The following is a 15,502-nucleotide window of genomic DNA, read 5'->3' as shown; positions in this document are numbered from 1 at the left end:
GCACCCCAGGCCGAATCAGCCGGCGTTCCGGCCGGCGCACCCCAGGCCGAATCAGCCGGCGTTCCGGTCGGCGCACCCCAGGCCGAATCAGCCGGCGTTCAGGCCGGCGCACCCCCGGCCAAGTCAGCCGGCGTTCCGGTCGGCGCACCCCAGGCCGAATCAGCCAGCGTTCCGACCGAGACTCCCAGTGTTCCGACCGAGACCCCCTGCATTCCTACCGAGACCCCCTGCGTTCCACCTGAGACCCCGACTCTATCCGTTCCTCCCGAGACCCAGACCCCCTGCGTTCCTACCGAGACCCCCTGCGTTCCACCTGAGATGCCGACTCTATCCGTTCCTCCCGAGACCCAGACCCCCTGCGTTCCTCCCGAGACCGAGACCCCCTGCGTTCCACCCGAGACCGAGACTCCCAGCGTTCCACCCGAGACCGAGACTCCCAGCGTTCCACCCGAGACCGAGACTCCCAGCGTTCCGACCGAGACTCCCAGCGTTCCGACCGAGACTCAGTCCCCGTCCGTTCCACCCGAGACTCAGTCCCCCAGTGTTCCACCCGAGACTCAGACCCCCAGTGTTCCACCCGAGACTCAGACCCCCAGTGTTCCACCCGAGACCCCGACTCTCTGTGCTTCACCAGAGACCCTGCCTCGGGGGGCTCGTCGTCGCCGTCTGTGGGCGGCCCCCGGGACTCATCATGGCCACCTCCAGCGCCGCGGACGGCCACCGGACCGCCTCCGTGGTTCCCGCCTCCAGCGCCGCGGACGGCCGCCGGACCGCCTCCGTGGTTCCCGCCTCCAGCGCCGCGGACGGCCGCCGGACCGCCTCCGTGGTTCCCGCCTCCAGCGCCGCGGACGGCCGCCGGACCGCCTCCGTGGTTCCCGCCGCCGCGGACGACCGCCTCCGTGGTTCCCGCCGCCGCGGACGACCGCCAGACCACCTCTGTGGTTCCCGCCTCCTTTGCCTCCGCCCACCCTGTGGGTAGTTTTTTGTTTGTTTATGGACTCTTGGCCCTTCTTGTGTTTCCGCCCACGATGGTGGGTTGTTTTTTGTTTTTCTGGACTCTGGCCCCCCGTCCAGCGCCCCGCCGCCCACCCTTGTTGTGTTTTTTTTTTGTGGGCGTCTGGTAGCCGCCCTTGAGGGGGGGGTACTGTCAGGATCTGTGTTTTTCTGTGTTTATTTAGAGTTTTCTGTGTCCTTGAGTCTCTTCTTTGTCCTGTCCTCCCCTTGATTGTTCCCAGGTGTGTCTGGTTTCTGTGATTACCCGCCCGTGTATTTAACTCCACCTGTGTTCCTTGTTCCTCGTCGGGTCCTTGTCGTTGTCAATGTCTAGTCGTCTTGTCCATGTGCCTGCTGCTCGTTGTTTGGACTGTGTTCCCGTCATTAAAATCATCATTTTTATTTCTACCTGGGTCTCAAGCGTCTGCCTCACCTCAACACCGCACCGTTTCATGACATTAAAGACTCCTGCTTTTTCTGAAACTTCTCCTTCAGGAAGTCATCACAAAATGGCGCCTCTATTAACCCTTTAACAACATTTTTACCAGCGCTTCATTGCGAAATAGCTCGCATAATGAGCCCAGCTGATCTGCAGTTCCACCAGGTGTTTGCTAATTGCTGCTGGCTAGTCTGAAGGAGCTGAGTGGGGAGAGCTGCTCTGTGAGGCGGAAGCTCGGAAGATTCAAGTATTTCTCAAACATACATTAAGAATCAGAGCAACGAGGAATGTTTTTGATGAAGTAATCAATCAATCAAATTTTATTTGTATAGCACATTTCAGCAGCAAGGCATTTCAAACTGCTTTACATCATATCAAACACAGAAACACAAAGTCATCAAGTGGGGGGTTCTTGCTTTTGCATCCATAAAAGGTTTACCTGTTACACTCCTACTGTGTTATACGGAACAAAATTTTTATTTTTTTGCTATTTTTATTCCCACTCACGCTCACAATCACACAGTTTGAAACAATGTGAACAGCCTTTCAACAGGCTCCGTACACCTCTTTCACTGAATTTCGAGCAGGGACTCAGTCGTCCCTCACGGATTTTTGTGCATTTCTATGGTACCCGTTAGTGTCTAGAATTTACAGGGTTTGTGTTACGCGCAGTGATCCTCAGTCACTCGCCGTTTTTCTTCCGGCACTAGACTCCGTACACCTCTATCATGGAATTTTGCTCTGGGACTCCGTTGTCCCTCACAGATTTTTGTGCAATTTCAACATAGAATCAACAATCAAAACACAGCATTAAGTCAAGTTCCATCATTAAATTTGTAATTGATTACATTTCAAATACAATCCTAAACAGGTGGGGTTTTGGTCGAGATTTAAAGGAAGTCAGTGTTTCAGCTGTTTTACAGTTTTCTGGAAGTTTGTTCCAAATTTGTGGTGCATAGATGCTGAAAGCTGCTTCTCCTCGTTTGGTTCTGGTTCTGGGGATGCAGAGCAGACCAGAACCTGAGGAGTCTGGAAGGTTGATACAACAACAGCAGATCTTTAATGTATTGTGGTGCTGAGCCGTTCAGTGATTTATAAACTAACAACAGTATTTTAAAGTCTATTCTTTGAGCTACAGGGAGCCAGTGGAGGGACTTTAAAACTGGTGTTATGTGCTCTATCTTCCTGGTTTTAGTGAGAACGCGAGCAGCAGCAATATGAAGATTTTATGATATAATTACATTATATCATAATGTAAAGCTCAAAAAAGTCGATTATACTTAACACTGTTCCTTTAAGTGCAACAGAGGAATGAATTAACCCTACATGTAAGTAAATAGAAGTTTATTTATATAGCATCTTTCAAGATAAAAATCACAAAGTGCTTTAGAGAAGTTTTAGCTGACCTTTTAAGGAAGCCACTAAATTCGCTAATCTCAGAAACAAAGGACGGAAATTCCAAAGTCTTGGAGCCACAGAAGAAAAGGCCTGTCTCCTTTCACTTTCAGTTTTGGAGGGTGGAAAATCAGCAGGCTTTGCTCACAGGACCTCAGAGCCCTGATGGGGGTGTAGACATGTAGTAGTTTAGAGATGTAAGCCTGAGTCTGTCCATGTAGCGCTTTCCAGGGCAAAACAAGGATCCTGAAATGCACTCAGTAATCAAACCAATGAATTGGCCTTAGAAATGAAGTCAGATAGAAATTACATATCGAGACAAGAAATAATAAGTTCAGGAATATTTCTCGAGTAGCAGAAGCAAAATCAAACCAACAATTTTTTATAATTCTCAAGTGTAAAATTGATTTGAACGTTATATTATTGTTTTTAACTGAAGACTTAACCAAACAACCAACAGTCTGAAGAATCTGCTTTATCTTTACAGTTATGTTCTCTGGTGAAAACCCCCCAATAAAACTCAGTTTTTTACTTCATTTAATTGAAAACTTTCAGTCATCCAGCTTTCAGATGGATCTGGGAATTTTAGTAAAATCTGCAATTTTTGTAATTTATTTGGAAGAAAAGAAATCTACAACTGGATACATGCAGTGCTGTGAAAAAGTATTTATTTCATCCAGATTTCTTCTGCTTATTGTGAAGAGTTTCAGATCATCAAAAAAATTAATATTAAATATTCAAAGATATGATTCTATGCATTATATCCTATATGTAACTCCTCTGTAAAACCAACAACTGGTTGGCATTTAAAATAAAATAAAACTCAGAAGGTTTAAAATAACTAACCCTAACCCTATAACAGTGAACAGAATAGGGCCAAAAACAGATCCTTGAGGTACACCAGGAGACATCATTTGACTAAGGCAGATTTTACGGATCTCTCTGAAAGGCAGGATATAAACCATCGTAAAACAACTCCAATGAATCCAAAGTCTTTGTGTCTGTTTACAGAGGTGCCCAAAGTCGGTCCTCAGGGGCCGGCATCCTGCATGTTTTAGTTCTCTCCCTGGTTTAACACACCTGGATCAAATGGTGGCTCGTCAGAAGAACACTGACATGCTGAAAAGGTTGTTGGTACAACCAGGAAGAGAACTAAAACGTGCAGGATGCCGGCCCTTGAGGACCGACTTTGGGCACCCCTGGAGGACGACATGATGAACTGTGGGCAAAAGCAACAGAACAGAACGTGTCTAGACTTTGTTCAGCGTGTGGCACAGTTCATGTCAAACCTTGTGCAGCATCCTGCAGGTTAAACCTTTTTTAAAATCTTTTAACTTTATTGTTTGGTAAAAGTGGTGGAAATGTTTGAACCCTGACTCAAGGCATCCAAGCTACATGCTGCTTTATTAGTCTGAATGTATTATAAAAACAAAAGCTTAAATTCAGTTCAAAGACTAAAACTCGTGTATTATCTGAATTTATTACACACATATTGATATATTTCTTTTTACATTTAAAATCAGTATCGATGCAGTGGGTAATGGAGGAGACCGGCCTTTGTCTTTATTGAGCATTATTCCAGGTTGATCTCATTTCTGTGTCTCTGCAGGTGGACCGGGCTGCTGCAGGACTTCTGGCTCTTGGGCTCAGGAAAGGAGACCGGCTCGGCATGTGGGGGCCGAACACTTACGAATGGATCCTGTCCCAGTTTGCAACCGCTAAAGCTGGGATTATTCAGGTAAATCCAGGCTGCAGAGGGAAACAAAAACCAACCATTCTAATCACCAACATGTTTCTCTGTGATGAAGAAGGATGTTTAGTTGTCAGCTTAATAAATCTACATCAACACAAGTTTCTGTGATTCTACATTAACTAGCCAGGAGCTTTGCAGGATGTAAACACTTGTTCACAGGGGCGCCATATGGGGGGGGGAAAGTTATGGCAATTCCAAGGGCCCCTGACCGACAGAGGGCCCTTCACATTTTTTTTTTGTGTGCATACAATTTAAAAAAAAAAAGGGGTCCTGTCAATTACAAAATTAATTATATTGTCCATCCATCCATCCATTTTCTGTGCACCCTTGTCCCTAATGGGGTCGGGAGGGTTGCTGGTGCCTATCTCCAGCTACGTTTCGGGCGGGAGGCGGGGTACACCCTGGACAGGTCGCCAGTCTGTCGCAGGGCAACACAAAGACATACAGGACAAACAACCATTCACACACAAACACACACCTAGGGAGAATTTAGATAGACCAATTAACCTAACAGTCATGTTTTTGGACTGTGGGAGGAAGCCGGAGTACCCGGAGAGAACCCACGCATGCACAGGGAGAACATGCAAACTCCATGCAGAAAGACCCCGGCCGGGAATCGAACCCAGGACCTTCTTGCTGCAAGGCAACAGTGCTACCAACTGCGCCACTGTGCAGCCATTAATTATATTGTGTTTTCTAAAATTGCTTTTAGCAGTAAAAATAAAATGTTACCACTCCCTGACCAAAAAGCACACATTTGCTCTGACCCCCCTGGATCTACATGAAATTGTTCGTTCCTGCTTGGAGGGCTTGATGGTGACGTGTTCAGCAGCAGTCAGTGGAAGACAAGAACGACTGTTAGTTACTATGCTGCTAAGAAAAATAATAAAATCAAGTTTTCAAAAAATAGAGAGACAGAGAGAGAAAAAAGTAAAAGTGTCAATTTATAACCCAGTTTTTCTCCAAGAGGTGGCTAAACTGTGTGAGATTATCAACCTTTCAGCATTGTTAGCTTAGCTACAGAATACTGGTTGCCTCCATTTCACTAACATTTAATGAATTAAGGAAAGAAATTACCAAGATATTCATATATTTAACTTGTCCTTGTACCTTTTACCACTTAACAAGTGAGTCAGTCAGCTTTGGTTGCTCCTCTAATTAATGCTCTCTCATGTCTGTTCAGGTGGGAGTGATGTTACTGAAAAACTAATGAACTAAATCACATCTTCAGTTATCTTTATTTTGTCCAGGTGTCTGTAAACCCAGCATACCAACAGATGGAAGTGGAGCATGCCCTACGGAAGGTAAGTGATTTAATTTTATTTCAACCCAGATTAATAATCCTACGTTGCGCCAACAGAAATAGGATTCCTTTGAGATGAATACTGTTTTTGTCTTCTTGCAGGTTGGCTGTCAAGCCATTGTGTGCCCTACAGAGTTCAGGACTCAGAAATACAGCGACATGTTGAAGAAGATCTGTCCTGAAATCGAGTCGTCCAGCCCAGGAGACATCAAGAGCGCCAGGTATGAACCGTCAGGTCACCCTTTTCAAAACGTTCTGGAGCTTTCCTGAGCAGTATGTTCAAACATGGTTGCAAAACATCAATGAGAAATGTGAATTTGTTCCTTAGTCACAATGTTTAAGGTTTCAGATAAGCTAAATATTCTTCTCAACTCATCTCGTGTTGTACTTGATTTGATGAGCCCTAAGCTGTGGTTTCCACACGGCTGAGAGCACAAAAAGAGTTTTGTGTCAAATTGAGCACATGCTATGTCTTTGGTGGAAAATGAGTCCATATTGTGACGCACAGATCATAGTTTAGGGCTAATCTGCCTCCTCTGTGGCAAGACATCAAGTTACTGTAGAGACTTTTAGTCAAGAGTGCAAACGACATCTGCAAAAAAAAAGGCGGTTCAACAAAGTATTGAGTCAGGAGGGCTGAATATAAATGTAGGCCACACTTGCTTCAGGTTTAACTGGGCTATTTTTAGCCCAGTTAGTCATGTCAAAGTGACCTGCAAACATCCTACAGTACATGACCTCCTGTGTTATTTTTGATAGTTCTGTAGTCACTGAAAGTGACCGATTATGTTGTGATCTGTCCAGGTTATCAGCACATTAACTGTAAGAACACCCAGCAATCTCTGTGGTGACTCTTACAGTTGTCAAACCTTAAAAACTCAACATATGGAGAATCCAGAAGAACAGAGAACCTCCTCCTTATGAAGCGCTGCCCTTTGACCTCTTACATAAGGCTTTGATTTGTTCAACACCCCATCACAGCTGCACACTCTTAGAAGGACACACACTGGGCAGATGGTTATCGTATGTTTCTACATAATCCTGAAAGTTAATGTAGGGCTAATTCTGTTTCAACTGCTTGCTTGCTCTTACAGACTTACAGGTTTTACTTATTTTCTTTAGTCTGTTATGAATCAAAATATATACATATATATTTTGTTGCTTTGTATTTACCACCATCTCAACACGAATGCAGTCCAGTGTAGGAAAATATCCCACTGGGGCTGAATTGTCTTGGTAACATTCTCTGAGAGATGAGATCTGGTAGAGTCCTAAAAGCATTAGGGAAAATTACTTAAACACTTCCCTTACAGCCTCTTTTACAAATATATAAACACAAGATAGGTCCGCCCTTGATTCTTTGCAATCACAATATTCAGGATAACAGTTTATTATTTTTATAATGTTTTTTTGTTTGTTTTGTTTATAGAAATCTTCAGAAGCAGCAACTAATTATGAGTGAAGGTCCTACAGCAGAACATATAGTGTAATAAAAAGACTGGGAATGTAACATTTGGCTTCAAAAGCATCCCAAATACACAACAAAACTGATTTAAAATGGATAAATCAGACTGATATCAAGATATTCCTGAAGGAAACAACTAATCTGGAAAGGAGGTCAAATATTCAGCCACAATTATGCCAGAAATTTGTTGATGAGGTGAAACTAAGCAAGGAATTTTAAACCTAAATTTTAGTGGTGGTGTTTGTGTACACTTATACCTGGATGTATAATTTTGATCAAGCAAACGTAAAAGGCTGACATTATTATGACATTATAGATGGAATAAATGATCTTTTCAACAATACTGTAATTTATTAGATGCACATGCTGTTAAAAGCAGTTTGTTGTTGGCATTGCTGGTTGTAACTAACTTTTGCAGAAACTAATTATTGGCAGAACATTGATAATAACCATCAAAACGTAGAACTGGTAAGCAAATAAACTGCTTTCAAGCATTTATCAAACCTTTCAGTCTGTTCAATATCTGCAGTTTTCACCTTAAAACTTCAAACTGCTTCACCTAAAGTGTTTCAGGAATCCCAGACTTTTTAAAATGCAACCACACCGTTTGTGTTTGTTTGGTTTCCCCTTCATCAGACTTCCAGAGCTTCGCTCCGTGATCCTCCTGGACAGCAGGCAGCCGGGAATGTTTCACTTTGACGACGTGATGCAGGCGGGAGACAGCCGCCATGTGAAGCAGCTGCAGGATCTGCAGAAGAAGCTCTCTTTTGACGACCCGATAAACATCCAGTTCACCTCAGTAATTATCAAACTATTCCTTGTAACCGGGTAGTAGATTCATCTAGTAATGATGAAATTAATACTTCAGCTTCAAACAAGAAAACTTTAATACCGTATTTTTCGGACTATAAGCCGCTACTTTTCCCCAACGCTTTGAACCTTGCGGCTTATCGCCTGGTGCGGCTTTTCTGTCGATTTTTCTTCAACCACCAGGGGGCTCCCTAGCAGGAAGTGAATCATTGGAAGTCAAAATTGGAAATCAAAGAAGAAAGCGCTAATTTTCATTCAGAACAAGCACATGCTAGCAGCAGGCATGACGGAGAAATGTTTTCAAACTCATATGATGCAGCTTTTTAAGTTGAGGGCTATCGGTGTGGCAGAACAGGAGGGAAATGGAGCCGCTGCGAATCCATGGTTCGGAGTTGGAGACGGATTAAGGACGCAGCCCTTTGCTGCCCTCTGCTGTGGAAAACCGAGAGCGGCGGAGATACCAGCGGTTTATAGCCCGGTGCGGCTTATATATGTACATTTCCAGTTGTTTTTTTTTTTTATTTATTATAAGTGCGGCTTATAGCGTGGTGCGCTATATAGTCCGGAAAATACTGTAGTTCACTTTCCTCATCCTGGTCCTCACATTCAAGCGAGTTCATAGGTAACCGATTATACGATGATTTGTCCAGCGGGGATCAAGCAGCAGACGGGAGCCGTGGCTTGTAAAGAGGGATAGCGATGATGAACCAGCGCTGCCTCTCCCCTGTTTAACAGAGATGGGCCAATCAATGACATCACAAACAACAGTGCAGAATCTTCTCTTATCACAATGCAGTGAATCTGTCTTATATCAGACAGATCCTTAAATGAATCATCGGCCTTGAAACTTACTGAGTGAATTTTCTCTATAATCTCAAAATGTTTATTTTATCATTCCTTGCTTCAAAGACTTCATGTATTATTATTTTTTATTCAGTTGCCCAAACGTCTGTTGGGTTCATGTTTCCATAGCAGCAAGGCATCTGTCAACCAATCAGAGAAACCTTTGTGTGTTTTCTCTTCCTTGAACTTATAAAAGCAATACTTTGCTAATGACATTTCTGTTTTCAGGGTACCACAGGAGCTCCGAAAGGTGCCACGCTTTCACATCACAACATCGTCAACAATGCCTACTTTGTTGGGAAAAGAGTCGGGTACACCTGGAAGGTGAGAATGAGCCGTCATGGATGTAATCAGGCCAGCATTTTATAAACAGTTTTATATCCACAAGTATGACTCAGTTATTCAATTTTTGAACTCAACATGGAAACCAAATTAAAAAAGATAACAAACAATACAAGTCGTCTTGGTAGACATTGTTGGAAAGATTACACTACTTTTACCTGCATAATTTCCTGTTATCAGAAAATAACAGGAATGATCAACTCTTTAGCTTTTCCTAAAGTCTTAAATATAATTTTATGCATACAAAAACACCCCCCAGATTCAAAGGGAAAGTGAAGGTCAGGTGTTATTTACCAAAAGCAAACAGATTATACCAGTGTGTCCACCTCTATAAGTTCAGGAGTTTATTTTTTGCAGAGGTTGAAACTGATGTGGTTTAACACAGTGCTATGGTGGAAAACCATTAACAATAACATGGAAAGTTTAATGTATCAATGTAGGAAGGGTTATATCCAAATGATCTGAAGTCTGTCACAATCTCGAGTTGTAAGCATTTAAAACGGCTATCGTTGCTTGTCTGGAGGCAAAGTCCCAGTTAATTCCCCCCAAAGTCAGACTGAGCAATTCCCAAAGAAACAGCAAATCCAAAAGCAGCCTCCACTGACCTCCTTTAGCATATTAAATGTTAAATTAATATATTTTTTAAATTCGCAATATTTCTTGCTTCCACAAACACCAACCATCCGATCCAGTAAATGACACTAAACAAAAATCGGTACCAGGATTGCGTTATTGGGATAGGGATTATTGTCTCAACCCAGAATTGCATTTCCTTACAAATGTGGAACCATTTAGAGGAAAATAACCAGACCTTCCAACAGTCTGGATTTACCTGTTTATTTTGCACCTGCAGCCCCACCATCGTGTCTGCGTGCCCGTGCCTCTGTACCACTGTTTTGGCTCTGTTGGTGGAGGGATCGCTATGGCCGTGCACGGCCTCAGCCTGGTGTTTCCCTCTGCAGGGTACAGCGGAAAGGCCAACCTCGAAGCAATGCAGAGTGAGAGGTAATTCCAGAAACAACCAACTGAATTACACACAAAGCTTCGGATCTGAACCATGAATAGCATCAGTGGTCTGCTTGGATCTAATTACTTCTAATAATTGAGTAACTTGTACTGGTGGGTCACCGTTAAATTTATTCAGAGCTTTCTTTGGTTTTAATCCTGTTGAAATGAAAATACCTGGGAGTAAACCACTCACTCTACATTTGTTCACAGGTGAGCAAACCGGTTTTTGCGAGGCTCATATTTACTCAACACAGAGTAAAGTGATAGCTTTCCACACATAAATCACTCTGGAAATTTACTACATTTACAAGCGATTAACGGTTTTAACAGACTTGCTGCTTGTGTCGGGTTTTAGGTTTTGAAACCTTAATAATGTGTAAGCTTTATTCTCTTTTGGTTTTCCTTTAGCACAGCCAGTTGGATACGAGAAATCTGGTTTCATAGATTTAAGAAAAGATTAAGAAACTTGTTCAGCTTTGTTTTGCAAGCGGGAAGTTGAGAATAAACAACCCTTTTAAATGTGTGTTTAACTTGTGTATTTGCCCTGTCTGTAAATCTGATTAATTTTTTCTTCAGAGGAGGAAAAGATTTAGTTTTACATACTTTGAGAACTGCAAAATAAGTACATGTGAGAAAGAAATTCACATCTTCCTAATTAATTATTTATATTATAGTTAATGTGAAAACTGTAGCAGTAAAACTGAATTTTACTATTTTAAAACCAAGCCTGAATGTAGCTGAGATGTCATTTTAACCTGTGCTTAACATCTTGGGTTGTTTATTTATTTCAAATTAATTTGAAAAGACAAGAAAAATGTTCCTGTCACACTTAAACAAAAGGAAATGTAAATTTTATAGGCCCTTTAATATCTCATACAGAAGTCCAGTCCCTGTTAATATTTTAAGAATTAAAACTAGTAACTCAAAGAAGCAGTAACACTTTATTTGACGGGTTGTGAATAAGACGGTCATGACACCGTCATAAACATGACATAACACCTGTCATGAACATGAGTAAGTCTTCATGAATATTTATGACTGTTGTCATAAAGTGTCATTCGGTAAATCACGACACTTTTAATACAAACTTGACATTATTCAAAATGTCTTTATGACAACTTGACATTAACCAAGAAATCATGATCTGACATAAATTTGTTATAAAAGTATTACTGATTAAACGTTAGCTTTAATAACATAAAGCTACATATTTTTTAAGTTTAATAAGTGTTACCAAAGAAGCTTATTTAAAACTAACAGTAAAATAAGACTTCAGTAAAGAAAGGGGGGGAAATAAGATGGTGGATAAAAGGTTAGCGATTAGTAAACACAGGTGTCATCGCAAACATTGCAGACTCTAGAGCCTGACCTTAACTGTGAACTTTCTATACGGCTGCCATCATTTCCAAATCAGAACAGATATTAAAAGCTCGAACAGATAAAATGCTGCAACTGTCGTTACCCGTTCAGTCTTCCTATTTTCTGTTGGAAGTCTTGCTCTCTCTCGCTCCTTCACAGCATCTAGAGAGTAAACGGCAGCCACATCTGGACATGCTGCAGAAAACATAGAATCCTTTTAATCAGTTTACCACTTTGAGCTTGTTCTGATTTAAGTCTTAAAAACCCCATAGATACTAAAAATGGCTGTCATTCAGTTCCTTCAATTACTGGATTCACACCGAAAAGCTTTTTTTGTTTTTATTACCACCTGGTTTTGTTTAATATGGTGCATTCAGCGATCTCTCCACAGGAATTTGACTTGCGTGTTTAAACATGTAATAGCTTCCAGACCTGCAGATTTCAGACAGAAAGGCTCAACTATTTCCCAACAACCAAACTGCATATATTTTATGCACACAAAGCAGGACGATAAAACAACTAAAACTCCCGTAAGATTGTGATGAGTCCAGCTTCAAAACAGCTCTAAAAATCATTAAGTAATTCTGAAAACATTGACTTTAAATGTAAGAAAATACATCTAAAGCCAGCAACATTTTGCTGGTGGAATGTGAATATACCGAACAGCTCCTTTGTTGTATCAGACGTACTTTTAACACTATAGACTAGATATCTTTTCAAAATTATCTTTTGAAAAGATAATTTATTACCACAGGGTACTCTTCCAGGAGTGTTGATTACAATTTCTGTCTGAAGGCAGGATTTCTTGTCTTTTACTGTCTCAATGCTTGGCAGTCGCCATGGCAACCCTTGCTACTTCAAATTCTGACTCGCAATTGGTCGGGCAGGGGAACAGAGGTGGGAGGGAGGGAGCGCAGGCACACCCACTAGAAGGAAACAAACGCACCCACCCAGTATAACACTTGCATTCTATTGGCTGAGAGGTTGCCAGGCGACGGTACTTTTCCGTTCCAAGCGCGAGCAGAAAATGTTTCGGAAACGAGCAGAGAGAAGTTTTGAGCGCAAGGAGAAAGGTTTGAGAAAGCACAGTGAATACTTGAAAGAGAAGAGAAGTTTTGAGCACAAGCATTGCAAGTTTTGAGAAGAAAGACATGAAGTTCTGCGTTCAAAGTGAAAACGTGTGCTCTCGAATTATGGCAGGAAAATTCCCCCATAGATGCAGCCCAATATGTTTGCACACAAATACACTTCATGTTAAAATATTAGGTTTTTTATTGAAATGAATTCTCATTTAAGAAACAAACAAATAGTATGTTTGTTTCTCAAAAGGTGTTTTGTTGTTTTTATCTGCTAGATGCACATACGTCTACGGGACACCCACCATGTATATTGACATGCTTAACCAGCCGGATTTGGCTAAATATGATTTGTCTTCTGTAGAGGGAGGTAAGAAAACAGGCGGATATCATTTTTGATTTTGTTTGCTTTTTATCAGATTTGCATTGATTAGTTTTTCCCTTATTTGTCCCTGCAGGCCTCGTGGCTGGCGCCCCCTGCCCCCCAGAGCTGGTGAAGAAAGTGGTGCTTCAAATGGGCATCAAAGAAATGACAGTGAGTACATTTTCACGAACAATCCTTAATAAGCATAAACATGTAGCTATAGAATCGCAAAACCTTCAAATCCAATGGCTTACAAGTGGAGTTCAGCTTTCAAACACAAGAGGGAGACAAATGACAAACTTGAGCGGTGAGGACAAACAAAACAATATTTACTTTTTAAAAAAGGGTTTATTGGATGTGAACAGTTATTATCACGTCCAAAAGTGAAATATAAACACAGAATATACAATAAATGAGGAAACATATTTTAGTAGAAAGAAAAAAAAATCATAAAAATCTTACATTTGCCCTCTTGTTGCACACAGTGGGAAGAAAAATATACCCTGTTCCACTTTTGTAACGAAGGACACTGAAAAGACAAATAATTTCTGGATTACCAGGGGCCTCATGCATAAAGCGTGCGTGCGCACAAAAAATGTGCTGCGCCATATTTTACGCACAAGTTGGCATGTATAAAAATTAACTTTGCGTCAAAGTGTGCGTAAATATACGCACACTTTTTCGCTGGCGTGAAAATGTGCGGCAGTCACGCAAACTTTTTCTGTGGACAATATCAAACTACAAAGCGTCAAAACTCACCTAAATACACTGAATCTGACTACGTTCAATGTTATTTAGACCAAGACGTTTCAAACCCGATGTCTTTTCATAATTTTAATATTTTATTGTTTAAACGAAAACAATGAAACTGAACTGCATTTTTCCTCAGACAATAACCTAACACGCACACAAAATAAAAAAATTTAAAATGAAAGGATGTGAAAACTTCACCCGAATGTAAATGGTACTTTCCTCAGTTTTTGTCTCATAAAGATTGGTCTGTGCGCCGAAGCGCATGACATGCATCTATGGGGTAATTTCATTCTGACTGAAAAAGAAAACAGGGTTGGATCAACAGATTAACTCCAGACAGGTTTGATTATTTTTAAGGTGATCAGTGTGTATAATCAAACGTTTTCAACTAGCTGCGCGAAGGTGAGCCGCATAAATGTGGAACGCTTTGGCTCTGAGGGAGAACATCGCCATCCTGGAAGGATTCAGAGGGAGCGTTTGTTCAGAGATCATATTGATCTGCTGGGAAATGTTGATGATGGTGTATAAGCGTTTAGATTGCTCAGACTGATCATCCTGGAGCTCTGAGCAAAACTTAAAGAGCTGTGCGGTACCGGTAACAGTCCAGCTGCAGTCATCCTTCAGTGGAGCCTTCCGCTTTGGGAATGCGCCTTTATGGACAGAAAGCATCTCTATTCTGTAAATGTACAACGTATGCACATGATTCTACTATTTAGAATAAACGTCCACTTTCCCCACTCAAAGGACTCTCTGACTCGCTGTCCGTCTTTAAATCCCGCCTGAAAGCGCTACTGTTCAAAATGGCATTTGCAGGATCTCCTTATTTATTTATTTATTTGGATTTTTTTTCTCTCTCTAAAGTGTATTATTTTTATTTTTGTGAGGTGACCTTATGTGTCCTGAAAGTACCTTTTAAATAAAACGTATAGTTATTATTATTATTAATATTTATACTGCTACAAACAAGGACGTTGCCATGGTTATTGCTTGTCATGGTGGCAGACTTCCTGATATTACTAATTTACATATGTATTTATGGGTGGCGACAGGGCGGACCAGCAGCTGTGCTCAATTTCCCGCAAATTGGGATTTATAAAGGAAAGGTGTGCAACCACGTGCGCGCGCACGGCTTTGTTCATCTGAATTTTTTTGTACGCTGCACTTTTCTAAATTTTTCCACACGCCAAGTTTTAGTGTGAAAACTGCACACTCTCTTATGCATGAGGCCCCTGTTCTTGTGTTGTTTTTCTATATACAACGCCTTGTAAAAGTGTTCATACACTTTAAGCTTAAACTTCTACACATTTTGTCACATTGCAACCACAAATTTCAGCTGGGATTTTAGATAATAAACCAACATAAAGCGATTCATACATTTGAAGAGGAAGGGGTAGAATTCACAACTTGTTTTAAGCTGGTCAGAGGACCAACCTGGAAAAAATACCTGTAAGAGGCTGTAAAAGACTTGGAATAAAGGCAAAAGTTCAGCTGCTGGACAACAAACCCATGCATCTTTGATGCAACCAGAATTTGTTTAAATCAATGCATATCCATGTGTTAGAATGGCCTAGTCAAAGTCCAGACCTAAGTTAAATTGAG

The 15,502-nt window shown here is 41.5% G+C and overlaps 1 protein-coding gene across 1 annotated transcript in view; it reads left to right on the top strand.

Annotated features, from left to right (window-relative positions):
* Positions 1-15,502, top strand: part of acsf2 (acyl-CoA synthetase family member 2) — a 33,168-nt gene that overhangs the window by 6,278 nt on the left and 11,388 nt on the right. Inside the window, exons 3-10 of the mRNA XM_028030131.1 lie at positions 4,437-4,565; positions 5,831-5,884; positions 5,986-6,104; positions 7,985-8,147; positions 9,230-9,325; positions 10,197-10,348; positions 13,065-13,156; positions 13,245-13,321. Coding sequence (XP_027885932.1) covers positions 4,437-4,565; positions 5,831-5,884; positions 5,986-6,104; positions 7,985-8,147; positions 9,230-9,325; positions 10,197-10,348; positions 13,065-13,156; positions 13,245-13,321 — 882 coding nt within the window. The remainder of the gene's footprint in view (positions 1-4,436; positions 4,566-5,830; positions 5,885-5,985; positions 6,105-7,984; positions 8,148-9,229; positions 9,326-10,196; positions 10,349-13,064; positions 13,157-13,244; positions 13,322-15,502) is intronic.

The sequence above is a fragment of the Xiphophorus couchianus genome, chromosome 10 (genome assembly GCF_001444195.1).
Source record: "Xiphophorus couchianus chromosome 10, X_couchianus-1.0, whole genome shotgun sequence".
NCBI classification, from domain to species: domain Eukaryota; kingdom Metazoa; phylum Chordata; class Actinopteri; order Cyprinodontiformes; family Poeciliidae; genus Xiphophorus; species Xiphophorus couchianus.
This window is presented reverse-complemented; position numbering and strand designations above follow the sequence as displayed.